Source organism: Phyllostomus discolor, chromosome 11, assembly GCF_004126475.2.
Source record: "Phyllostomus discolor isolate MPI-MPIP mPhyDis1 chromosome 11, mPhyDis1.pri.v3, whole genome shotgun sequence".
Lineage (NCBI taxonomy): Eukaryota > Metazoa > Chordata > Mammalia > Chiroptera > Phyllostomidae > Phyllostomus > Phyllostomus discolor.
Window position 1 is genome coordinate 73,066,884 of NC_040913.2, and position 25,141 is coordinate 73,092,024.

The window sequence follows — 25,141 nt, forward strand, 5'->3', positions numbered from 1 at the left end:
TAAGAACGTTTTCCTCCCCCAACACTCCCAGAGAAGGGAGCGGGGTCCGGGAGGCAGGTGGACCGCAAGAAGGGATGGGCGCGAAGGCCCCACCTGTCAGTGTCAGCACGAGGAGGCTCCGCAGCCTCTGGCTGTGCTCCGGGCCCTGAAGTCGTACCTGGAGCCAGGAAGGTGGGCCCTGGGAGCAACAGAGCCCGGGGTGGGTGGCCATGAGCTGCACCAGCAAGTGGGACGCATGCTTCTGTCCCGAACCCTGAGCTGAATTTTGGGAAGAGCCTTCCTTCCCTGTTGCTGAAGCCCCTTCATGGTGCTCACCTGTGCTGGGTCTGTACTGAGGCTGTGGGCCTCCTTTGACCAGGCTGCTGGGTAGCTGCACCTATGCGGGGTGACCGGAAGCACTGACTCCCTTAAGTTATGCTTGCAGGTGCCTCTGAGCTTCCTGCAGATGGCAGCGGGTTGGTATGAGCTGGAGGGGTGTTCCCCAACACACCTTGCACCATCTCACTTTGGGGTTCACTCTGGCTGCCCCGCTGACCTCTAAGACCTCTTCTTCGTCACTTGGGGCAAAGCGAACACATGAACAAGCTCGCAGATGCTCTCAACACTTCTTACAGGTCCCCTTCCTTTGTTAATGTCACCCTTTATTTCCCATTATTAGCACAGTTTGATGTGAAAGTCATGTCTGATGCATCTTCTATCTTCTGACAGCGTTTAGCACACAGAGTAGGTTCTCGAGCAACATTTCCACAAGTACATGTATGCTCAAGGCTCAGCTGTGACCAGCAGGAAATGAGACTAGGGTCGGAGGACTGAAGCTTCCCTCCTGACCAATGGTCTTTGGAGGAGAGGGTCAGAGGTTAACAAGGCTCCGCCTATCCTGCCCCCACCTATCCGGAGCCTGTGGGAGGTTGAGAGTAAGGCCCCTTTCTGGGTGGATTCAGCCCAGGCCAGGGGCTCGGGTGGCTGTGGCACCCGCGCTTCTTCCCGTGGCCAGATGCCCCATGTGGGGCATCACCTGCGCGACACTGCATGGTGGCTCTGGTGGCAGGACTGTGGGTTTCTGGAATTAGCTAGACTTGGCAGGGATCTTGCCTTTACTGCTTACTGGCTTTGTGACCTTGGGAAAAATGTGTTTAATAACGGACCCATCGCAGAAAATTGCTACCGGGGTTAAATGAATCTTACTGCTTTGCACAGTGCCTGGCACACAGCAAGTGCTCAGTAAATGCCAGAGAGAAGGGAAAAGGCCATGTCTGGTCCCTGTTGCCCGGACCGTTTTCATTTAAGTTGATGCCACGTACTGTCGACGGCACTTGTTTGGCAGTGATCCCTGATCGTTATCACTTTGAATCAGTACTTAGCTTTTTGCAAATTTCACAGATGAAAGTATTCCTAGAGCCCAATCCATCCAAAGTCCCTGCCCCTCTTGTGAGGAGGGCTTGTTGATATGCTGCCCTCTGCTCGAACAGGTGGTTCTTTGCCAGCTGCCTGGTGAAGAGCTCAGGATCACAAGGTGTGCAGAAGTCCTAAATCTCTTTGAGCTTTAGGACCCCTAGCCCAAAGAGGTCTGACCTAACTGTAAAGAGGCCAGACTTGTCTGGCTGTGGCCTGGGGACCGCATGCAGCCTAGGAAGGCTATGAATGCAGCCCAACACAGAATTATAAACTTACTTACAACTTTTTTTGCTCATCAGTTTTAGTGTTTGTGTATTTAACGTGTGGCCCAAGACAACTCTTCTTCTTCCAGTGTGGCCCAGAGATGCCAAGAGGTTGGACGCCCTGAGCATTCTGTTCCCAGAGGCACCTGGTTCCTGTGATTTCAAATGTAAACTTTCTCCAGGTAAGCAGGGCTCGGGGGCTGGGAGGGACTGGAAGGAGCTTCTGTTTGGGAAGGCCTGAGGAAGCAGGGTGGAGGTGAGCTGCAGTGGGGGACAGGTGAGTTCTTCTCTGGGTTCTCCTTGACTCACCATGTGGCCCTCGCAGTCACTGTGCACCTTCATCTCATCACGAAGCCAGTTTCCCTCTGTGGGCGATGAACATGGGGCAGGAATGATGGGAGCTGCTCAGAGCACCCCGACAACACCCGTGGCAGACGCTCTGGCTCCCCACTCCTTCTGGGCAGGAGGGAGGGTCAACATCCCACCCTTGTAGTTAGGAAGGGGCCATGTGACCAGTTCTGGGCAGAGGATTATGAGCAGAGGTGACAGATGCCATTTTTGACCTGAAACATGTAATTATTCATGCAAGACCCTCCAGCTCTCCCCCTGCTGTGACTACTGAGGATATTTTTGGTCAGTCAGTGGGCCTGATCAATTACATGCAACACGGACACTTTCTGATGTATCGCCTTGGTTGGACTGAACTGCACAGTCCTCAGTTATTTCATCAAATACCGATCGAGGTGCTGCTGTGAAGGAACTTTGCAAATGTGTGGATCAAAAGGGAGATTAACTGGGGTGGGCCTGAGCTAGTCAGGAAAGCTCCTTAAAACAGGGCTTGGAGTCAAGAACTCCAAATGGCTCACGCCAGTGAAGTTGCAGCTTGCTTGTGATATTCCCTTCCTGCCTGCCCGCCCTGCAGACTTCCACTTGCTCAGCTAGCTGCCACAACCACACAAGCCAATGCCTCGAGATAAGCGCCTCTGTTACTGGTTCTTCTTCCCTGGTCAAACCCTGACTGATATAGGTATCCCTATCAATACACAATGGAGGTGTAGTATAAGTGAAGACAAGCCTTTGTTGTGTTAAACCCCTCAGATTTGTGGGTTAATTTGTTACACAGCATAATCTAGCCCGTACTGACTATTATAAAAGCATTACCTGAGCTCTTTGTGCATCACACCTTAATTAGCTTACACATCTGCCTCCTACTAGGCTATAAGCTTGTTGAGGCAAGGACAATGTCTTATCTTTTTAATCCCCAGAGTAGATCATAGTATCTAGTATATAGTGGGCACTCTGTAAAGTTCACTGAATGAGCCAAACCCATTGCACTGAGAAGCACCTCAGTTCCTGGAAGGGAAGGGCAAGGTCAATGTTGTTTGAAGTGCATGATGGCTAGCATGGTCCCAACACATATAGGCACACTGGTCAAGATGTTTTGATGGGAAAATTCTCCTAATTCTCTCTCTGTAGCATCTAGACCCAACTAACTGCAAGGTCTGAAGCTATGTGGCTTAGTGCAAAGAGTTTTATAGCCAGAACTGGGTTAGAAGCCTGGACCCACGGCTCTTTAACTGCGAGATCTTGGGTGATTTACTTAACCTCTCCAGATTTTGTTTCGCTCACTAAAGGGAAATGGAAGTTTGTTCTAGTGTAAAATGCCCAGCATGTTCACCTGCACCATGGCACACACAAAACAATGCTTTTTGAGCTATCTTCGAGCGGGCTGACCTATCATTTCTTATTTTTTAAAATTATTTTTAATCCTCACCTGAGGATATGTTTATTGATTTTTAGAGAGAGAAGGAGGAGGAGGAAGTGGAGGAGGAGAAGAAGAAGGGAAACATAAATGTGAGAGAAACATCGATCAGTTGCCTCCAATACGTGCCCCGACCAGGGATCGAACCCGCAACCTTTTGGTGTCCAGGACGGTGCTCCAATCAGCTGAGCCACCCGACCAGGACCTGGCCTATCATTTCAGTACAACTGACTGGTGGCACACGATTTGAAGTTGTCGAAGTAAGAAGAGCGGTCACACTATTTCCTATGGACCCTGTACGAACCGTATATAACTGATGCACACACACTCACACCCATGCACACACACACTCTCACTCACAGGTACGCACACCCAGGAGAGCAAACAGGACACGCAGGAACGTGCAATGACATTTCCCCACTTACTGTTTCCATTTTAAAACCTGGCTCTCATTTAAACTCCAGAAGGATAATTTTATTTTCTGAGGAACCGTGGAGATACCCACTGCCCACTCAGAGCACGGGTCCCCCACTGCGGCTTGGTTTTTATCTGCGTTTCATTTCCTCGCTCGCCAGCCCTGTTTTCCAAAAGCAGTCGGCTCTAGGCTATGAAGAATGGGATTCTTTTTGAAGACCTCGGTGGAACCTCACAGAAATCTCAACATTATTTTTAATCGTAACGTGTGACCCATTTCAGCACCCACACAGTCTCTGAAATGCCGGAATCACCCTATATTCAGCATTTCATCAAATTAAAAATATTTTAATAGTTCATTTTGTGGAGGCCAGTTCTCTGGGTGGAAAGTCCACAGTACATACTCTCCCTGTCTGTGCCCTGCCCACTCTCCATGGTTAGGTGAAGTCCTGAGGTTTCTTTTTCTGGATCTCCCACACTGGCTATCCCGACAGGAACTTTAGAAAACTGCGTAAGGCTGGGGGCCAGTGACCGAAATTGTGACCAACTCTTAACCACCACAAGGCTTCACTACTTAAACATTTTATGAACTCATAGAACATTTCGGTTAGAAAGGAATTAAAGACGAAAGGGCCCAACAACTTCATCTTGAAAATGAGAAAAGAGACTCAGAGAGGTTCAGGGACTTGCCTAAGGTGGCAAAGCAGTTAAGTTTCAGAACCGGAACAAAACCCAGGTTTCCCGGTTCCCAGTGCAATGTCTTTCTACTGTGTGTCCAACGGCCAGACTTTCTGAACTTGCTACGATAGCCTAAAGTTTGCCGAAGTCCTTACACCATCGGCTGCGTTTTGAAGTTTGTTTATAAAATATGGTCACTTCATTTTTTTCTCAGCCAGCAGGTTCAGCCTCTTTTTTCTTAAGAGACAGTTTCCCCAGTTCATCTGTGATCCAAATTCACTGACAGCGCTTCCTGTTTTAGGAAGTGTTAATGATGCTGGTGATACGCCACCACCCCGGGAGAACTTGGAAAGGCACTTTGCTGGGGAAGAAGTACAAACCACTTCCACGCCCGGAATGCTCTGTGGAAGGTGCGGCTGCCTGGAGAGGCAGGCGGAAGAAAATTCAGGTGTGTTGTTTACAACGTTAGCAAAGCCTGTTCCTTGATCTGCTTTGGAAATGGAAATTACGGGCTCAGGGGCTCCAGGCTCCAGCCCTCTCACCACTCTGCAATGACGGTCTCATCCATCTTCCCAGCCTAGGAAGAACCGGGGAGCCTCCCAACAGATTGGAGCTCCTGGGGGGGAAGGTCCCCAACAAACCCCCCTCTCCAGCTCCTGCAGCTTGAACGCCTGATCTACACAATTAGCACCTTATAATACCCTGTCCTGTTCCCCACTGTCTGCACAGAAGGATTTAGAGCTTTATTAGATCAGCACATATGCAGTTATATGTAATGCTCTCCTGCTCCTGGCTCATGGATGATGTCTTGTCTCACCCAGGAAACACGGGCAGGAGTTTGGTCTGTGTTTTCTTCTGTCTCATGGCATCCAGCACTGTGCTGAGCATGTACCAGGAGTTCTGTACATTCTATTTGCTGCGATGATCGACGGCCTGGACGTAGCATCCCAAATACTGGGGCTCTATTTCCAAGCTGCCATTCCTCTGTTTTGGCCATTAGATACATCATTTGTCAAAACAGAAACTGCACAAGTGGAAAGAAGTAGCTACCACTCTTGTGGTCTCTCCCCCACCCCCGCCACCTCTTTTTAAAAGTTGAAATCACCCACTGGGCTTAAACACTTTCCTGCAAAGCCCCTGACCTTGTTCCCACCCTGGGACCACGGGGTTGCTCCTCCGGTGTTCTGTTTTCACCCGGCCTTGCACCATCAGTCCCCTCCCTCGGGCCCCCCCCCCCCCCCCCCCCCCCCGCTGGGTGCCTTTCCTGTACTTGGACTGAGTGGCTGACAGGTGGTTTGGGGGGACTGGAGGAGAAAATGTGGGCATGCTGAGTGTTACAATAGGGCAGGCTTTGTCCAGGCGCTGTGGTGCGTCTCCACTGACCTTGGAACTGAGTGACCGGGGACAACCCAGGGGAGGCAGTTTCCTTCCCTCTCTGGGCTGCAGGTTTTTAATGTCTTCTTTGTTGGTCTGGGGCCCTGGAGATTGGACTGAAGGGAGAGACTTTGGGCTGCTCCCTCCCTCCCGGACAGAATGGTGCATGCTTTTCCTGTTTAAACAGGGCACAGTTGTGAAGTGCCCTGACTTCGCACACACCGAGGCCCGGCAACGGCTGCAATAAATCAATAGGAAAATAGAAGCTGCCAGTTAGACTAAACAAGTGCATTTGCAAAGACGGCTAGCCCTCATTAATCACTCTGACAGTCCTAAAAACACATTTCCCCTTTAATGACTGTATTTGGATAATCAGTGCTTTTTCCTCCTCAGTCAGAGTTTGAGTAACAGACAGCTGGTGTTATTACAGCCATTGGGGAGGGAGTGCTGGGATTGGGGTCGAGAGCCGTCCACTGGAGGTCTCCGCGAAACGGGGCTGGCTGCAAAGCTGTTGTTATGCAATAATGAGGGGAAGCTTTGTACTGCCATTGATGGCTCCCGGGCAGCCATGTGCAAGTTCCCCCCAAACCTTGACACCCACCTGCATTATGCGAACACAAAAGCCTCATGTTGGGTTTTATGAGCCTTGGCAGATTTTGCCGGGCGGGGGAGGCAGGGGTTCCTCTGGCGGTGAGGTAAGAAGATGGGTCGATGTGCTTTGGCTTTGTTTCTTTTAGGTGACTTTGGCTTTCAGGAGAAAGTTTGAAACCCCGCACATTCCTCTTTATAAATGATGTAACACATTAATGCACAGCACATTATGAAAATGGTAATTCAAACCCATAGTGCTCCAAATTAAACCATACATTATCGGATGCACTCAACCATCTATTTCACAAAAAGACAGGATGAATGAAATCAAATCAAACAGAAAAGTGGAGTGCAGCTTCCCCTCCAGAATGATTAATAAAGCGCAGAGCCAAAGGACTATTTTAAGACAAATGCCACGGTAAACCAGACATACATCAGGAAGGAGTTAGTTCGTGTACTGAGAGACACATCACAGGATGCTGGGCAGGGCGAGGCAGTGAGGTCTGCCTAAAGATGGGGAAGACCCCCACAGCCCGCACTCTGGGCTACAGATTTCTCAGGAGGTGGGTTTGTGGGGGGACGATCGGGAAGTCAAAATTAACACCACACAATTCTGTTTGTATCAAACCTATATCCGAGGGTGAGTCTTTCCCCTCTCTCTCTCCCTCCCTCCCTCCCACAGCTGCCCACAAAGCCACAAAAATAACCAGGCAAGAGGTGTGAAAATACGACCTGGAGCCAGGAACGTCCAGTGTCTCGAGTTCCAGCTCTGTGGCTTCCACCCTTCTTGGTGCCTTAGGAACACAGGCTCCGTTTCTGGCGCCTGGGAGAGATGAGGAGGAGGGAGGGGAGGAGGGTTATGATGGGGAGAAGGCGGAGAAAAAGAAGGTGGAGGTGATTTTCAAAGAAAAGAGTTGCTGGATAAATTAATTATGCAAATTAAACAGTTGGTGGGGAGTATTATCTCGATTAAAACAGCAACTTTGTTTAATGAGAATTTAGCTACTGAAAGTAACAAACTTCCCACCAGCTAATTAAAAGAGCCACATTTGTTAGGAATGTCACCCATTTATGGTGGGAAGGGCTGACGTTTCAGGGTGAGAACTGGGACACTCCAGACTACAGTACCCACCTTTGTCGTCACAGTGGCAGCTGGGGGCAGCCCTTCTGGTCTGAGGAGTGTCTAACCTGCATTCTCACACCCCACTGTAAGCCAAGCAGCCACAGACAAGCCGCTGTTGCTACAGGGAGAGTTTGCTATTGGAGATGGTCTTCCTTTCTCTGGTTCCAATAAGAGGAGCCTGGTTGTCCTTAGGTAGGGAGGTCTGAAGACCGTGAGATTGGAGAAAAGTTCAAGTCCCCCTGCAGAGGGAGCAATTTCCAGCAGTTTCAGCAGGAATTTAAAAGACACTGAAGGAAAGAGGGGAACTTGAGAGAAAGGGAAGATGGGAAGCAAATGACCAATGGCAAAAGGAAAATGCAAGTCACTACATTTCAGGTGTTTTCAAGATCCCGGCCAATCTGAACTCTGAGAAATCGGACAATGATGGTTCCTCAGGAAGAGCCTGAGTAGGTCTCCGGGCGACAGACTCAGCCTTTCTCTGACTCAGTCTCCCTGGTGCCCAGTGACGCAAGGAGCCCTGGTCCCTTCGCCAGAGACACGCTCAGGGTTTTAGGGTGGCCAGCACCCACAGGTGTTGGAGAAGCTTGATGTGTCTTGACTAATGAAGGAACACTGCCCAGAATCAAAGATATAGGTGCACCCCCCTAAATCCCAAACCCCGCAAAACATCGTGTGCCCAGGTTCTGTCAAGTACCGAGGGCACGACGCCCAGAGAGGCTCAGGCCCACGCTGCGATTCTCTAGCATCCCTCCCAGCCCTTCTGCACTTGACCGCGGGTCTTCAGATGCTGGAAGCACACAAACTGCGGAGCACGAACTGCCCAACAGGTCTCATTCCTCACGGAAAGCAAAGCCAAACAACACAACAGCAACAGCAGATCCCAAACCCGCGCGCGCGGCGCCGATGCAGAAAAGCGCGGCCAGGAGGGGGCGAGGAAGGCCGTGTGGAAGGGCGGGGCGCCGGGGTCGGCGGCGGAAACCTGCGCGGGCGGAGGCGGGTCCCTGCAGGTGCCGGCGCGCCGCCCCGGGAGTCGGCCTGCCCCGCGGAGCACGCGGCTGCGGCCCCGGCCCCGCCCCCGCCCCCGCCCGCAGCCTCCGGTCCTCTCTCCCGGCCTCGGTACTTGGGGTACTCGGGGACTCCCCTCCTGGTGGGAGGGTATCCAGTTCTCGTCCCGACATCCTAATAAACGGTACCCCACCCTCTCCTGCCAGAGGATGAGAAGTCAGTGCCACCCGTGCGAGGTGAAGGAAACAGGGACCCAGAGTGGCTTCGAGGTCCCGAGCAATCGCCGCGCCTTCTCAGCAACACCCAAGCCCCGCTGATAAGTCTCTGGGAGCTCAGATGAGCTGGACAAACCGGTGCTGACCTTGGGGAGCCTCCAAGCCTTGCGAAGCGCCCCTTTAAGCAGGTGCAATTACCCTTTGGTTTCAGGTTGAATAAAAGCAATTTCAGGAAAGAGGAAATCCTCCGCATTTAGAGTGGGAAGCGCTTAAGGTGCCGTCGGGGATGGCGCCAGTCGCTGTCTGCCACCAGGTGGCGCCAGAGGCACGTCGTCTTTGCTCACCCTTAGGACTCGGGGCTGTGCTGCCAGGAGTCTGAGCCCCGGGACCTGGTTCCCTTCTCAAACCCCTCTATCTCGAATCCAGGCCCAAAGGAAAAATCCACATTCACACACTCCCTCTACCCTGTTCCCAGGAAATGTCAAGGTCTTTGAAGTAAGGCTGGTAGCTAAATAACCAAGCGGAAAAAAAAAATAAAGGTGGTTTTATGTTATTCGTCATGCGTTGGCAGTTTTTTTTTCTCTCCCCTTTCTCGAGGAAAGGCGTTCAGCTCGTCCTTGAACGGAAATCTGCGACGGAAACCATAAGGTATTTTCAACAAGAATAAAAGAAAGGCATTTGCTCAGGTATCTGGAAGCAGGGTGGTAAGGCAAGACAGAAACACACCACGGTGTGAATATAGCCAAGTATTTCATTTATTAACAAAATAAGTCTTACCAAGGGAGAGCTCTATTCATCCCAAACAGGCCCCGCAGCCCCCGCGATGCTGCAGAAGACCCGGAGGAAGAACGGTGTGGGGAGGAAGACCCAGAGCCTGAGTCGTCAGTCCCAGTCAACGAGGGAACCCAAGGAGTCCCCATTTTTGGGGACCCGGTTGGGTCTGGCCTGGAAAGGGGTGAAGAGGGCTGTTGTGACACGTGCGCTCCCTTGCTGTCCAACCTCGCCCCGGCGGAGATGGAAGGTCATACTGCCCGCTGACAGTGCCCCTGATCTGCTTTGGAGGAATCTAGCAAGGGTCACTGACACCACCCCCCACCGACAGGAGAGGGACCACTGCCCCAATAATGGAGAGAAAAACAATGACTATAAAAGCACTTCGCAAAATATAAAGAGCAAAGTTTCATGCCAGCAAGCCCTTTTGGGACTTTTGATTGAACAACATGAGCCCTGCAGGCCCCCCCCCCCTCCCTACCAGTGGGCAGGGTGACTACTGGGCGTTTGGGGCCCGGAAGAGTCAGGAAGTGGAAGGGTTCTCTCCCAGGCCACGAGGGCCCCTCTCTCAGTCCGTGCTCAGAGCAAAGTAGGGGAGGGAGGCTCTAATTCTGGGGGCTAGGGCAAAGACCAGGGTCCCTAGGAGAGGGCTGCAGGGGGGAAGTCAGGGAGCAGAGTTCTGGGTCAACGGAGGCCCCTCCGTGCACCCCTCAAATGCATTACAAAAAATATCTCCTCTCTGTTACTCGTACAAAGGTAAAAACAGAACCTCAAATGGGAGGGAATGAGGGAATGCAGGGGAAAGGGAAAATGAAATGTAGTTGTAATGGTTAGGAAGCATGCAAGAAACTCCCAGGGAGGGAGAACAAAACAAAGAGAAGATCCCCAGAACCCCAACTCTCCCTGTTCCCCTAAAACCAAACCAATCCAAAAAAAAAAAAAAAGGAAAAAAATTAAAACTTATACCTAAGAAAAAAAATTAAAGGAAGAGGGGCAGGGAACATGTAATTGCTTGTGTGATTAATATTATTTGGGGGAACACAGACTTTTTGCATACCATCGACTCGTGTGGGCCATTAATGCACTTATACTCCCAGCTTGTAAGCTAACATTATAGTAAATAAATACACAGTCCAGTGGGAAGGGTCTGGGCGGGGAATCTGGCAGGGACAAGCAGTAGTGGAGGTTGCAGCGGCCAGGCCAGGAGGCTGGGGGAGGGGGGGTCGGGAAGGGGGCCGGAGGAAGAGCCGTAGTTACTGGTATCCAAGCGCGGAGGCTGAGGCTAGTCTCTGTCCATACAGGGCATATGGCGAGTAGTAGGGTCCGGCTGTGGGGAGGGACGGCATGGCCAGACCCCCAGCTGTGGATAAGTGGCTCTTGCCATAGGGGTGGTACCGGCTTAGCCCCAAAGTGTGTGGACTCCGTAATGACAGCGACCCGGGGCTGCCGGGGGCGGAGGGCGGGGGGAGGTGCAGATGGCAGGAGGCAGCCGCCGCAGCTGCTGCAGCGGCGCTGCCCAGGCCGGAGGCCCCGGGGTAGGTGGCCAGAAGTTTCTCTGCGCCCGGAAGGGCCGTGTGAGTCCGTAGGTGGCTGAGCAGCTCCTCTGAGGTGGCAAAGCGCTTGTCGCAGGGCCCGCTGGCCGCTACCCAGTTGCAGCTGTGAGGCAGCGGTTCGTTCTGCAGCATGAAGCCGTAGGTGTAGAGGGGATGGCCTGGGAGCGCAGCCTGCGCGGCACTGGATGAGAGTGCGGCGGGCTGCAGCGGGTGCCCGGGGTACACCAGTGGGTAGCCCCCGGCCTTCAGGCTGGGCCCGGCTGGGTCGTGCGCGCTGCAAGTGGAGCAGCTGGAGCCACCAAGGTGCGAGGCGCTGTGGTAACCTCCCAGGCAGTAGGGGTCGCGGCATAATCCCTGCAGGAAGGAGGGCGGGGAGGCGCCGGTGAGTGGGCTGGAGCTGGGGGGCTTGCCAGGTGGCAGGCCCAGGCCCCCCGACAGCTGGCCTCCCACGAGGCCAGACTTGCTAGGATCCAGGCCAGGCACGAACTGAGAGGGGTAGCCGGCGTAGGCGCCCACGATGGAGCCGTGGTAGCCGATGCTGGAGGGTGGCAGCGGGAAAACTGAGTGGCCCGGTTTGTAGGGTGACACCGGCGCCACGTGGCCAGCCCCCACCAGCGCCGAGGGAGGCTCCGACTTGCGCCCAGAGGCCCCGACCTCCGCGCCGCCGCCGTGAGTGCCAGGCTCCCCACTGCTGCCGCGGCTCACGGCTACAGCCTCCGGGCTGGGCTTGGGCTCCTGGTCTTTCTTGTCCAGCTCCCCGCTGCCGCCCCCACCGCCGCCGTTCTTGCAGTCCGAGTGGTGCGGGGAGCCGCCCCGGGAACCACCGGGCGAGGACGAAGACGACGACGTGGAGACTGGCGCTCCATGCGGGGGAAAGGGCGTGCAGGCGGCGCTGGGGACCCTGAAGCCTGCCTTGTCTCCCGGGGACAAGGAGGACGAGGAAGAGGTGGAGGACACAGAGGAGGAGCCGCTGTCTTTACGGGAATCGCCGCCGGAGCCCTTGGAGTAGGGCTTGAAGCTGGACTTGTCCTCGACCGGGGAGTCGCCCAGCTGCTTGAGCGCCGCAGACGCGGAGGCGGCACCGGAGGCGGAGCGGCCGGGGTCCTTCTCTGCTCCTAGCCCGTTGGCAGCCGCCGCCACCGAGTTGAGTTTCGACGAGGGCGGCGGGTCCGGCTTGCCGATCTGCGAGCAGGTCTGGGCCAGCAGCGCCAATGGACTCTTCTTGGCGTCCAGCTGTGGGAGACAGCGGCAAGGGGACAGGGAGTGAGACTACAAGACCCCGCGGAGCAAGCAAGGGTGTAAGTGGGGGTGCCTGGGGAGCGGGGTGGGCGCGGAGAGCACCGGTGGCGGCGCCCAAACGGAAGGCCCCGGGGAGAGGTTTGAGAGCGAGCGCCCAGTGGGCGGCGCAGCTGGGCAGAACCGCACTCGCACAGCCCAGCAGGGGGATCCCCGGCTGCACCGGGTCCCGGAGCGCGCCGCAGGCCCCGGGGAGTGGGGCAGTGGAAGCAGCCCACCAAAGGGCACCGCGGGCGAAGGTGACTTCTCTGGAGTCGGGGCCGTGACTTGCCCCCTTCCTTCTAATCTCCCCCTCCTCTAAGCCCAAAGAAAAACTTATTCCTTCAGTTTGGGGAACTTCGCTTGGGACGGGTTTCCGGCGGTGGCGCCCGGGTAGAAGCGGGGAGAAGCGCGTTCTAAAGCTTGGGCTGCTGCCGGCGCTCTTGGTAGCCCCTCCCTCCTGGGAGGGCACCCAGGCCAGTGGGAGGAAGAAAGACCTGGGGTCGGGAGTGTCTGGGCGTCATGCGCTCTAACAGGACCGGACAGAGGCGGAGTGGGACGGGGGCGATCCGTGATTCAAGAAAACCAACCAAGGTTGGGCGGGGGGCGGGGGAGACTCAGGAGAGACCGTCTCTGGCCTAGAAGCTGGGTGCCGAGGAAAAGTAAAGGACCCAGTGGAGACTCCAACGGCAAACCCAACCCAACACAAAACACGTAGACCCGAAGGGCGATCGTGGAAGGGGAACCTTCCATGAAGAAACCTGGGTAGAACCGAGTGGGTTATGATTCCCCCGTTGCCGGTCCCTCCTCGCCCCGTCCTCCAGTGTGGCCGGACCTGAGCGTCGCGCCGAGCCGCGGGGTGCAGGGGGTAGGGCCGTGGGCCCGGCAGCGGTGGGTGGGAAGGGGACGGCGCGGGGCGGCAGAGACCAAGATACTGACCTCAATGGGGCTGACGGGAGTGGAAGACAGCGGCTGCAGGTACTCCGGATGCAGGAGGTGGCCGGTGTGAGCGCTCAGCATCTTCAGGACCCTGATAGGGAGCCGGTTCGCCTGGCGCTGGGGGTCCGCCGGTGGCAGGAGGGACACCGCTACCGGCCCCACTGGCCTCTTCCCGCCGCCGCCGCTGCCGCTGCCGCTGCTTTCGGGTGTCCTTGGGTTAGATCCAGCGGGCGAATCGCTCATTTGGAGGGGGCAGCGCCGCTGGGGGGGGCGGGGAGGGAGGGGCAGCACCAGGGAGGCGAGCTCCCGGGGCGGGTGGGCGCGCTCCGCAGCGTGGAGCGCGGTGCAGCAGTCGCCGCGCCTCCACCCCTCCTCCACCGACGCCGCCGCCGCCGCCGCCACCACCAGCCGGGGACAGCAACACAAAAACCTTCGCCTTCCGCGAGCCGCACGTCAAATAGCCGCGATCGGCAGCCACACTTCAAAGGGATCGCCGCACCCGCCCAATCGCAGCTCTCGCCGGGACCCCGGGGCGGGGAGAGCGGGGGCGGAGGCGGAGGCCAGCTCTGCCGGTGGGAGGGGAGAGCCTTAAAGGGGCCTCGCTCGTGCGCCGCCGCCGCCTCGGCCTTTACCACCCACTGCCCTTCTCCCCACCCCCCAACTGCGCCGCCTTCGCCCGGGGTCCCACACCCGGAGCCTGCGCCCAGCGCCCTCTCCTCCGCGCTGGCTTTCCCGTCTCTCTCCTCTTTTCCTTAACACCACCGGGATGGAGATGCCGGCGGGGGCAGTCCGCCGGCGGCGGAGCGTGTCTGGGTGTGGGGTAGGAGCGCCCGGTGCCGGCTTCGGCACTGCTGAGTCTGAGCCTCTCCCGCAGGCCGCCTGGGGGCGGGCCGCGCCTCCAGAGCCCCAGCCCTGCTTCGGCCCTGTTTGGGCTCTGCCCGGGCTCTGCTCGGGCTCTGCTCGGGTCCAGTTCTCTCCCCCAAATTAGCTTCTCCCGGGTGGGCTCATTTGGAAGCGCCCGAGCCTCGGAGGCATCCTTGGTTCTCGGGACGCGGCGTCAGCTGCTCCAGTAACTTTGAGCCCATCCTGTCCGAAGCCTGCAAGTTTGAGGACTCCCGTCCTGGGGAAATGGTTCAGAGGAAGCGTGCACCCTAGGCTTTGCGCGGTGTCTGCCCGCTGATTTATAGGTTCGGGCGTGTTTCGGGTTTCTTATGGTGCCCTGTTTAGAGGCTTAAAATTCCCTCACCGCACCACACCTAGGCGCTATTTTGGGAAGGCCAGCGACCACTGGAGAGGCCAGTGTCCCAGAGGAGCTGGGAATCTCTCTAAATGCTGCTCGTCGATGCAAACTCGAGATACGACCCTCCCTCCATCCTTCTCTTCTCGCGGGGAAAAACGCAGTAACTTTTCCCAGGAAAAGTTCGGAATAAAAACTTTATTAAACATAACAACGCACTCTTCCACTCTCTCCCCTTCCTCGCGTCTTTCGGATAGAGTGTGCGTTGCCAGCTTCGCACTTGGCAAAGATTTCACACAGTCATAGTTCTGACATTCAAGTTCCCGTCTGCGGATTATCAGAAGGCGAAGCTGATCCTTTTTGTGCGTCGGCCTCTGGGGAGACCGCTTCTCCGTGCTCTCCGCGGCCAGGGGAGGCGCGCTGGTGTCACTGCCTCACTTCGAGCACCACTTTCCCAGCTCCAATCCATCACTCTGACTGTCAGGCCTGTCACTCGGGGCATATTGCTCCAGGACTACCTGTCCCTGACTCTGCAGCGTTGATCTGCATCTTGAGACAGCATGAGAACCCCAGATAGGGGATTTCAAAAAAAAGGGTTCTTCAAAGAGAAAGACAGAACTATCACGGAAATAACAAATAGCAATCCCGAGGCTTTATCATGCTCAGTGAAGAAGACAGCAGGCACCATTTCCAGGCCATTTCGATCAAACCCTCAGTTAAAAACGCACTCCTGGATCTGGGCTGTGTTTTGGGCAGTGTGTATAGGCCTCTCAGAAATCCCACTGGTTTCGCCTACCCCAATTTAACCCTGGTCAAATCCGGTCAGAAGGCATTTTAAAGGACACTCCCACTGAGAGATGTCTCCCATATTGGAGCAAAAGGGGTACAAGAAGTGTGGGGGGGGCAAGCCCACTGACTGTACTGTGGTGGTCTCTATTTCCCCTGGCGCAGCCTCTTCTCACACCAGCCTCTGTGCGCTCTGACATCGCTGCCAACACTCCATTGGAAGGTTCTCTGCAGGGCTGCTTCAGCCTTTAGGGCCGCTAGGTCTTTAGGAGGATGCTATGCAGAAAAAGGACAGCAGAAAGCCTTACAGAATGGGAGAGGGTGGGCACCTTGGAGGAGGATGAGCTGGGAAGAGGGGAGACCTAGGAGGCAGTAAAAGATGAAAGACTCCTTCTTGATTGTTGTAACCAACCCAGCTGCGAGAGCCAGCCAAGAAATCCTTCTAGGACCCAAGCAGATGTGTGTTAGGAATGATTAATGGGGAATCCGTTGGGAGCAAAGGGGAGTGGAGAGAGAGAAAAGGCGTTGAGGAATTTGGAAGGAAAAGAGAGAGAGGAGGCAGCAGAAAGGACAGAGGGACAGAGGAGAAGAAGGGAGGAGGATAAAATACTCTCTGTCTGGAGAGGAAGAGAGAAGAAAAAGGCAGTGAGTGAAGGAAAGGAAGGGAGAAGGGCAATGAGGGCAGGATGGCCAGGCTTGGCTGGAGGGCGAGCAGTTTGCGTAGCTGATAATATGTGGCACTTAAAAAGAAGCCGCACTGCCTTGCCTACAGCAGAACTCACTGATAGGAGCAGTGGGTGCCAGACGGAGTTGAGGTGGAGACCAGGCCTGTTTTCATACCCCTTCCTGGGAAGTGCTAGCAAGGAGGTGGGGACACCCTTCCTTTTGGGCGCTGGTGAGGGCATCAGTGTTCCTTTGGCTGAGTACGTCCAGTCGCCTTTGGAGAGAACCATACCTTACGATGTGCTTTTGAGAACCACATCTTTGGACAACTGTATTAAGATAGAACAGAGGCCAAATTAAACCACTACTAGACAACCATTACGATCAGTGTTTGATACTGACTTAGCTGAAATGCTAACATACACAGAGCCCTAAATGGGGTCCTAGTGGCCTAAAGCAAGGGTGGTTTTCAAAGGAAGGGCTTGTGACCTGGGAGAGAACAAGACTCAGGATTCCGTAGGGTCAAGTTCATTGAGGGCCACTCGAGGGCAGAGAATTGGGCCAGGGTTGTGGTTGAAAAGTCCATGCAAGACAATGTTGTTCAGGAATGGGGCACCTGGCACAGGTTCTCCATGGCAGGTGTATGGTTAAGGGGCCTCCCTCTCCCCAGCCCTTTCTTACTTTGCCCTGTGTGTGAGCAGCACTGTGGAACCAGGATAGGAGTGAGGGCGGCTGGAGAAGGCCCCAAGTCTGTGGTGGCGAAGGACAGCAATTCCATGTGCTAGGCACTGGGTCAGCCTCAGGTGCCATTGTACTCATTTCTGTTTACAGCTGCAGAAAGTGGGATGAGGAGAGGTTGGTCCTTTACCCAAAGTGGCACCACCAGGCAGTGGCAGAGTGGGCACTTGGGGTCAGGTCTCCGGAAGCCAGGCCTCTGAATCACACTGCTGTGCTGGTCCCGGGGCAAGTTCACCTCCCTCAGCCTTGCTTTTCTCATGTGAGAATGTAGGAGTGGCCACCTCAGGGGTGGGAGCCCCCAGGCAGACAATGGGATGTCACACGTTTCGTGCTTGGCACAAAGAAAGTCCCAGGTAGCCGAAGGCTGTGACGAACTCCTGCGTCTGCGGTGCAGTCGCTCCGGAGAACAGTCAGGGCAGCAACGGGTCCCGGGGACCTCACCCCTGGCCACCAACTGGAAGACAGGCCACCAGCATGAGAGTTTCCTTCCCCTAGTCTCCAGTCAGAGTGTGTTTTTTAAAAAATGCTCCCCCAGAAGCCATTAAGAACATCCTTTAGGAAATTCTGAATATTTATAGTTTTTTTTCACTCCTTCGATTTACATAACATTCACCACCCAGGAAAAAATGCCTGCGTCAGGTTGAGAGAGAGAGGCGGTGGTGTGCTGTGTGGGGTTAATGTGGAGTTTTCTGCCTAGCAGAGGCAGAACCGCCTGAACGATCACCTCTCTCTGCATAACACTCACGCCCTAATGGCAACAACATGAAATAATATCTCACTGGGTAACTATTTACTTTTTTTTTTTTTTTACAAGCTGTAAGGACTCTGAAAAGTCGGCCTCGTAGAGAACTTGGTTTTCCTCCCTGGCATTTAATATCTTTCAGCGGCTGGCAATTACAGCCTTGGCCGGGAGCCCCGGGGTAGCGCACTGTGCCCGCCCGGGGCATGGAGAGACACTTCCTCCACAGGCCTCATCCCCGGGGCTTCAGACACAGCAGGGCAGGTGAGGGCCAGACGGGCAAGAGGGACAGTGGGGTGAAGGCAAGAACCACTGTCCTTGCACGGAGCACACTCCAGCAGCTCCCTCTTCCGTTCTCACAGTTCTTCTGTTCTGTTACTACACTTACCGCATGGCGTCTGCCATTGTTTGTTACTTGTCTGTTCCCCCACCGGGCCGTGAATGCCTCTGCACTGTCCTCATTCTCTCTGCGTTCTTATTGCCTAGCTGCGTGGGTGGCTCTCATCCTCAGGATAGCCCACACGGAGAGCCAAGCACTGTCGCAAGCGCTTGGCTCACATGATCTCATTTAATCCTTACCGAAGCCCGGTGAGGGAGGTCCTGCCATGACCCCCATTTCACAGAGGTGGAAGTCGGGGCACAGAGAGGTTGGGTAACTTTCCCAAAGTCCCAGCTGGTAAGAGGTGAGGCTAGGGTGTGAATCCAGGCCGTCTGAATGCCACACGTGCCCAATGAATGTTGGTGAGTGCATGAGAATTTCACATACAAAGGGCTATTCATGTATGTCTCAGGTCACCGTATCCCCCAAGATTCAAGGATGACTGCGTAGTTTTCACAATGTTAACTGTATAAGCATTGGGTATCTTTCCCCAAATAGCTGTTTGTGTTCATCATGTCATAACAATTGTCTGAGTTATTTTGGGCAGGTGCTTTTATCCCCTTTGACAGATGAAGCCCCGGGCTCTGAGAGCTTATGGGGAAGTTGAAAGTCACACAGTGAACTCTGCTTAGGCAGAGGGCCCTGACAGGGCCTCCCCGACTCCCTCCCCAGTTCCCCGGTTCCCCTATCACCGGCCATTGCCTGTGGATGGGGAGGTAACACCTTTGGATAAAAGAGAAGGAATTAACTACTTTTCCTCCCTCTAGAATTTCCTTTGGAGAATTCTAGTGGTGGGAAGGAGTGGAGGAAAGGAAATGTAGACTGAAGCTTATCTTCAAGCCCCCGGTGTTTGATCCGGGTCCTTGAGTAGGGTGCTTTGAAGAAGTGATTTCATTTATCTCCTATCAGCCCCCAGGAGATAGGCAGGGCTGCCAGGGCGAGGGGGATGCGAGTAGGTGTGCTTTTGAAGTTCTCCAGCCTTCATCTGCCCGCCCCGCCCCCGCCCCCCTCCCCATTCATCAGCTTCAGCCCTGGGCATTCACCCTGGACTACTTTGTTCCTTTGGGCTTTCGCGTTTCTTAGAGATTCCTCTTTTAAGTTGCGAATACTGCTGGAAGGAATCATACTTTAGCAATCTGCCAACATCTCAATTGTGATTAGCAGACAACGTGTTCCACCCAGGGGAATAATAACATTTATTGAGTGCTTACTTCCCAGCACCTTAGGTGCGAGAACTCATTTACTTCTCATAGCAGACCAGTGAGGTGGGCACTGTAATCATGCCTGCTTTTCACAGGTGAGGCACAGAAACCCAGAGAGGTTATGTAACTTGCCCAGATTACACAGCTAGAAAGTGGCAGAACTAACAGTTCCTGAGGCAGCCTTCTGTGTGTGGGACTGGGCTGAGGGAGAGAGCTGCAGAAGAGTCCGAAAACAAGGGACTTGAATTGTTTTCGGCCATAAGGCTGCTCTTCACAATCAAGATTTTGCTTTCATCTCAAGGAATGAGAGTAAGGTAGAGAGGAAACTGAGGCAGAGAGGGAAGTGAGGGGACCATTTATTCAATGAATTGAACTGGATTGAATTAGTTCATCCAGTGACTGTTTATTGACCATGTGGAAGGCCTGGGCCCTAGGGGATCCCCAGGTGGGTAGGGACCCGAGCAAGCCAGCCAATCCAGGCCTCCCTCTTTTCAGGTATGCACATTCCCAGGTCCTGAAGGGCAGGGCAGACTTGAACTTTGGGTGTCTGCATGCTTCTGTGGCAGATATAAAAAAAAGCCAGGAGCCCCGAAGTTAAATCCTGCACAGTATCCTGTAGTTTAGTTACACACTGTTCTTAGATCCTTTTGCTGCAAGGTAATTTCAGATTCTGTTACACTTACCAAGCATCTTCTGGGTGTCAGAATGAGCCATCCTAGGTGTGTTGATGCCCCTTCTCTTATTTGGTACAAGGGGAGTTTGGGAGCAGAGCGAAAGGCCCCTGGAAGGGAAGCAGAGATCATGCTGACCCACCCCCGTGTGCTAAGCTTCCACCAGCTGGAGCCACCGGGTACCCCAGGCCCAACAGATCCTAGTGGGCTCCTTGGACTGTGAGTGTCTCAGCTGCACAGGGCTGGTGTCACACCTGCTTCTGACCCTTCTGTGGCCTTCAGCCGTGGTGGCCATGATGTCTCTACAATCCCCACTTTTCGTGGCTAAACCTCTACATGGGCCCAAAGCATGTCCCCTCCTAGGCCGGGCTCCCAACTAGCTGGAATGCACAGCTCCAGACTGGTTTCGACAAACACAATGAGAGAAAAGGGGGAGCTGCTCAGGCCGTAGCTTCATCTTCACTGGCTGCAACGGATAAAATAGAATTCCAAGATGCCAGGGCAGCCTGGAGCAGGGTGTGGTCCCGTGGCCCTTGGCCAGCCTCTGTCAGAGAAGGAGCCCTCGGAGCTGGGGCCCCGACTGAGCCCCGTGTCCAGAGGAGAGGCACGGCGTGGTCCGTTCACACTGCAGAGCTGCGTGATGAGCCCCTTTTACAGATGATTTAGTTTTTTTTATTTTATTGGAAAATGCATTTATTTATTATGAACTGCATTCCCGTGGTGCCAAATTCCAAAGCTATCAGAATGTGCAGTGAAAAACCTCCCTCTAGCCGTCAGGCATTACTACTACGGGTCAACACGTTCATGCATTAATACTGTGAGTTTATTGTCCATCCATCCAGAGGTATTTGGTATATATATTAGCCATATATATATATCCCATCTTACACATAAATGGCAACATACCGTACAAATAATTCCATGTTTTTTTTTAAAATTGCTATATTTTGGAGATGGCATCCCAGGCTTTTGCGTTTTATTTATTTACTTCAGTTCTGTGGCATCGTTACTTGGATGGGCCTGGTTCATTTTGACTAGACCCCTCCAGGTGGATATTTGGATGGTTTCTAATCTTTTGCTCCTGCAGTGAATAACTATACATGTGTAAGTTTGTATACATATGTGTGTGTGTGTGTGTATAATATACACATCATTCTCTATGTGTACTAATAGAACTATAGGATGAATTCTTAGGAGAAAAACTGCCGGGTCAGAAGCTATGAGCAAGTTGCTAGGATAGCTGGGGACCCAGGCGCCTTCTGGTCACGTCATCTGGGGGACTTGGAAGGCTAATTGGAAAGGGAGGTCCCAGTCCATGTTTGGATTTAGGAAAATGTGCATGCTTCTCACCCTGTCCTCCCTTCCCCCTGCTCCCTCATTTAATAGGAGAAGAAGGAGGAGGAGAGGAATATTCAAGTCTGGCCTGAGAGAATCCAAGCTACAAGGTGGAGCAACTCAGGTTTACAGTTGTGAGTACAGGAAACAGGGTTTATTCTTATGTTGTTATTTATTAATGATTGTATTGTTTGCCATACGAACAACTGTAAACCTACTTTCGCCTCACCCTATGTTGACAAATACCTGTCTTCATGTAGCAAAGTTTCTAGTGAATGAATCCTAGCAAGAATTCTGGATTATCTAGACCATTTTTGGTCATGGTCATGAAAAGGCCGAGTCCCTCATCAAAGACAGTAAGTATCGGAGGATGTTCCTCCCCAGGCCTACCCATGAGTTTGCAGGGTGAGGCCTGTGAAGCCTTGGAAGACTTGAAGTCATTAAATCAGCATTATTGTTAGTACACTGCTCAGGAGGCAGGTACATAGTTTTCATTTTGCTCATATGATAATTTTTGCATTGAAACTACCTGCAAAATTCAAAGGTACAAAAGGACATGTGTATGTGAGATGTTCAGGGTTTTCTGCTCTGTCAACCATTCACTGAGGGGAAAAAAAGGCAGCGGACTATCCCCCTCCCCAGGTATTCTGGTGCCTGAGCCTCTTGGAGGCCGGCTTTCATCTCCTCTTTTGTCTCTTCCTGTTCAGTATTGGCCTGGGGCTCCTGGGGCCTCCCAATCAAAGCTCACTGGTGGTTAGTGACCTTGACCCTGTGGCACTAGGAGGAGCCATCCAGACTGGGCAGAGTACTGAAGGGCCTGTGGAATCAGCATGAATTTACATCCCAGTCTAAAGTGAAATTCCAAGGTCTCAGAGAACCTTCCTCAGGAAATCGGAGGCACCCTTTCCACGGCTCCCCACCTATTGCTGGTAAGTTTGACACAACCACTTTCTGTTGGGATATCTTTGTTTTTATTCTCAGTTTCCTTGCATAAATTGATGAACAAATGGTAAAAAAGAAAACCCCAAATAACCCAAACCAGAAAAGCTATGGTAGTTAAAAAACCCTACGCAGACTGTGTCTTTCTCTTACGTTTATTCCTGTGCTCCTTTAGGCATGAAGGGGCTCTCACAGGTCCCTGTCTCTCTCTCAGTGGGTGAAGTTTTCACCACTGCAATCAAAATGCACGATGACAATCTTATTTATGACAGGAGACATGTTTTAAAACAGTTGTTTTAAAACAACTGACAGAGCCGCAAGATGGGAAACGACAAGAAAGTGCGATTTTCTGGCGGGCGGGAAGGGGGGTAGGATGCTGGCACGGGAGGCCAGTATTTCCCTGAGTAAAGATGGAATTCATCCTGGATTCCTGGAGCAAATAGAGGACAGCTCCCAGGGAGAAGCTGGCATAGGGTCTGGGCAGTTGGCCCTTGCAGAGCTTCTCGTTGGGCTCCCAGGAGACACAGCGCCCTATGAACGTGCAGAGAAAGGCGTTTCCTGGGGCCAGGAGGAAGGTGAATTCCTCTCCAACCCCCTTGCGTTGTGTGATGTGTCTAGTCAGCTCAGGGTGGTGGGTGGCGAGAGGAGAGTAGAGGCTGTTGCACAGACTGAGGTCTCTGCGGGTTTGGGGAAGAGCAGTCCAGTGTTCTCTCCTGGGTTTGAGGAGAAATCTCTCCTCCTGTGGCCAACAATGGGAAATTGTTATCTTCTCTTTAGAGCTGTTCCTCCTTACAAGTCTGGAAGGAAAGTTACTCTGACCCTTCAGGAGAGGAGACACAGAGAGCAAAAGTCAAGAACGAAGAAGGGAAAGTAGGGAAGAGGAAGAATGAAGTTGGATGAGAAAGAAGGGACAGTTTCCACTTTTAACATGTCTCTGAAGGTGGTGATAGGACCTGGGCGTGAAAAGGAATTGGAATATTCCTGGCACATCTTTTTTAGAAAGTTTTTTTTTTTTTTTTTTTTAGGGCTTTGGGGCTTACGTGTGATGGAAAGGATGAAACAGAAGGGGCTAATTTCCCTGAGGGATCTCTGACAATTTCTCTCCTTGGTTTCTGGACATGATCCTGTTGACTTGAGAGTCACTGGATTAAGTCAGTGAGCTTGTCTCTTCTCAGATTGGTGGGGATACAGCTTAGGTGTGCAGAGCACCCAGGGCCCTGCCCAGGCCCGGTGGCAGGGCTGGGTGCTTTCAGACCCCTCAGCTCAGACCTGGGCAGAATGAGGGGTTAGAGCATTTGGTTAACTTCTTCCTTGGGGACACAAATTCAGACGTTAGAACACACCCACCCCCTCAACCGCCTTGCAAACATAGCAGTGTTGGTTTCTTAGACCCCGATATATTTTGCCAAACAAGAGTGTTAATATCCCCGCCTTCCCCCACTCTGCATGAATTGGATTACTTAAAACATCTTTGCAGCGACGTCAGCAGTTTAATAGAGGCAATAAGTCAGGACTGCTCTTGTGTTTTATTTTTCTGCCAGTATTTAGTTAATTAAAGAATGCAAATTAAAACACCTTAATTTATATAATATCAATACCAACGCCTTAAGACATTTGGCATAACTGCTCTGGCACGTCCCTTACATAAACTGTTCAGAGCCATGCTAATAAAAATGAAAAAGGTTGTAAATCAAATTTAATTTATTCATCTTCTGTTTGGTACAAAAACATATGCCAAAATCAAGTTATTTATGAGCGCGTCATAACAATAGGCATTTTATGTTGGTTGCAAATGACAGAAAAGATTTTTCCCCATTTTTAATTTTGAAGTGTCTCTAGATGCATCTCCTTTCTTGCCTCTGATCTCTGAAATTTATGTTTTTGCACCCATATCTCCAGGAAAAAAATGGATTTAGATATTGAAAAACACACTGAGCCTAAAACCATGGCAACATCTGGTCAAAAAGGCACCTGCAACCATCTACATGTGAATGGACATATACACCATGCGGCCTATGGAATATGAATCTGCAGGTGACACAAACGATTGGTGATTTATATGTGATTTCTTGAATATTCCATCAAGAGGATTATCTCACAGGAGGCTCAGATAAGACAGTGTAGGAAGAGATTCAGTGGGAGGCTACTTTTTTGGAAGCCTTGGAGATGAGCTGTGTGCACTATGTGAATGAGTAGCCGAACACCTATTTTCATCTTTCTTTTAGTTCGCTGATACACCTTTCTTTGTCTGGTGCATGGGAGCCTAGCATACATTTTATCCAGTCCTGGAGGAGGAGCAGTGAGCTCTCTTCAGCGGGACTGAGAGATGGCGCCTTCGCCTTGCTGCACCCCCGCCCCAACCCCAGTGCAGCTGCACCGTGAGACGCCCGTCCTTACCCAGCGTGCAGCTCCACTCTCCACTCAAACGAGTCTCAGGGCAGGTGGGAGAGGTGAGAGAAGCCTGGGAAAAATCCTCTCGCTGTGATTCTGTCCTGAAAAACCCAAGCAAATTCATTGAATACAATCCTCTAGCCAGTCCCTTGGCTTCCCTACTTAGGAAGAAAACACCCAGTACAATACTATGCCCTACTGTATTCATTGTCTTTTTAAAAAATTTATTGATTTGAGAGAGAGATTGAGATCTATTGATGCATTCATTGGTTGAATCTTGTCTATCCCCTGACTGGGAATCAAACCCACAACCTTGGCATAGTGGGATGACGCTCTAACCAACTGAACTACCGGGCTATATTCATTGTCTTTTTACCATGAGCATAGCACACTTGGCAGAAGAGGTAGAATATTGGGATTTCTCACCTGGGAACTGTTGCAGAGGTGGTAAGTGGCATCCTTCTGTGACCTTGAGAGCCGAGGGTCCTGGGCTGCCCCCGGGATTGTGGGGAGACTCCTGCCAAACCCCAAATAAAATACAGCCCGGAGGTGCCCTTTCTGATGTTGAAAACAGCAGCACACCTTTACATTGGTTCCATTTGGAGTCAATGGGATGCCCTCCCTTGCAGCAGGCTCATTGCAGTAGTGAGCTGGGAACTTACACTCTTTCAACTTTTTTTGTTGAAAGTGTAACCTTTCTTTT

General features: G+C 52.7%; 1 protein-coding gene and 2 long non-coding RNA genes across 3 annotated transcripts; 2 read left to right on the forward strand and 1 right to left on the reverse strand.

Moving 5' to 3' along the window:
• Positions 1–1,624: 1,624 nt before the first annotated feature.
• LOC118497426 lies at positions 1,625–21,182 on the forward strand. The gene is made up of 3 exons (XR_004899953.1): positions 1,625–1,840; positions 15,700–15,702; positions 21,160–21,182. It is a non-coding gene; the product is annotated as an uncharacterized LOC118497426 (long non-coding RNA).
• Positions 3,549–5,346, forward strand: LOC118497427. The gene is made up of 2 exons (XR_004899954.1): positions 3,549–3,680; positions 4,814–5,346. It is a non-coding gene; the product is annotated as an uncharacterized LOC118497427 (long non-coding RNA).
• Positions 9,552–14,000, reverse strand: ZNF703 (zinc finger protein 703). The gene is made up of 2 exons (XM_028526709.2): positions 13,359–14,000; positions 9,552–12,377 (listed from the first exon to the last, which is right to left on the reverse strand). Exons 1-2 carry the CDS (start codon positions 13,599–13,601, stop codon positions 10,845–10,847), a joined length of 1,776 nt encoding a protein of 591 aa, XP_028382510.1. The 5' UTR covers positions 13,602–14,000; the 3' UTR covers positions 9,552–10,844.
• Positions 21,183–25,141: the final 3,959 nt, after the last annotated feature.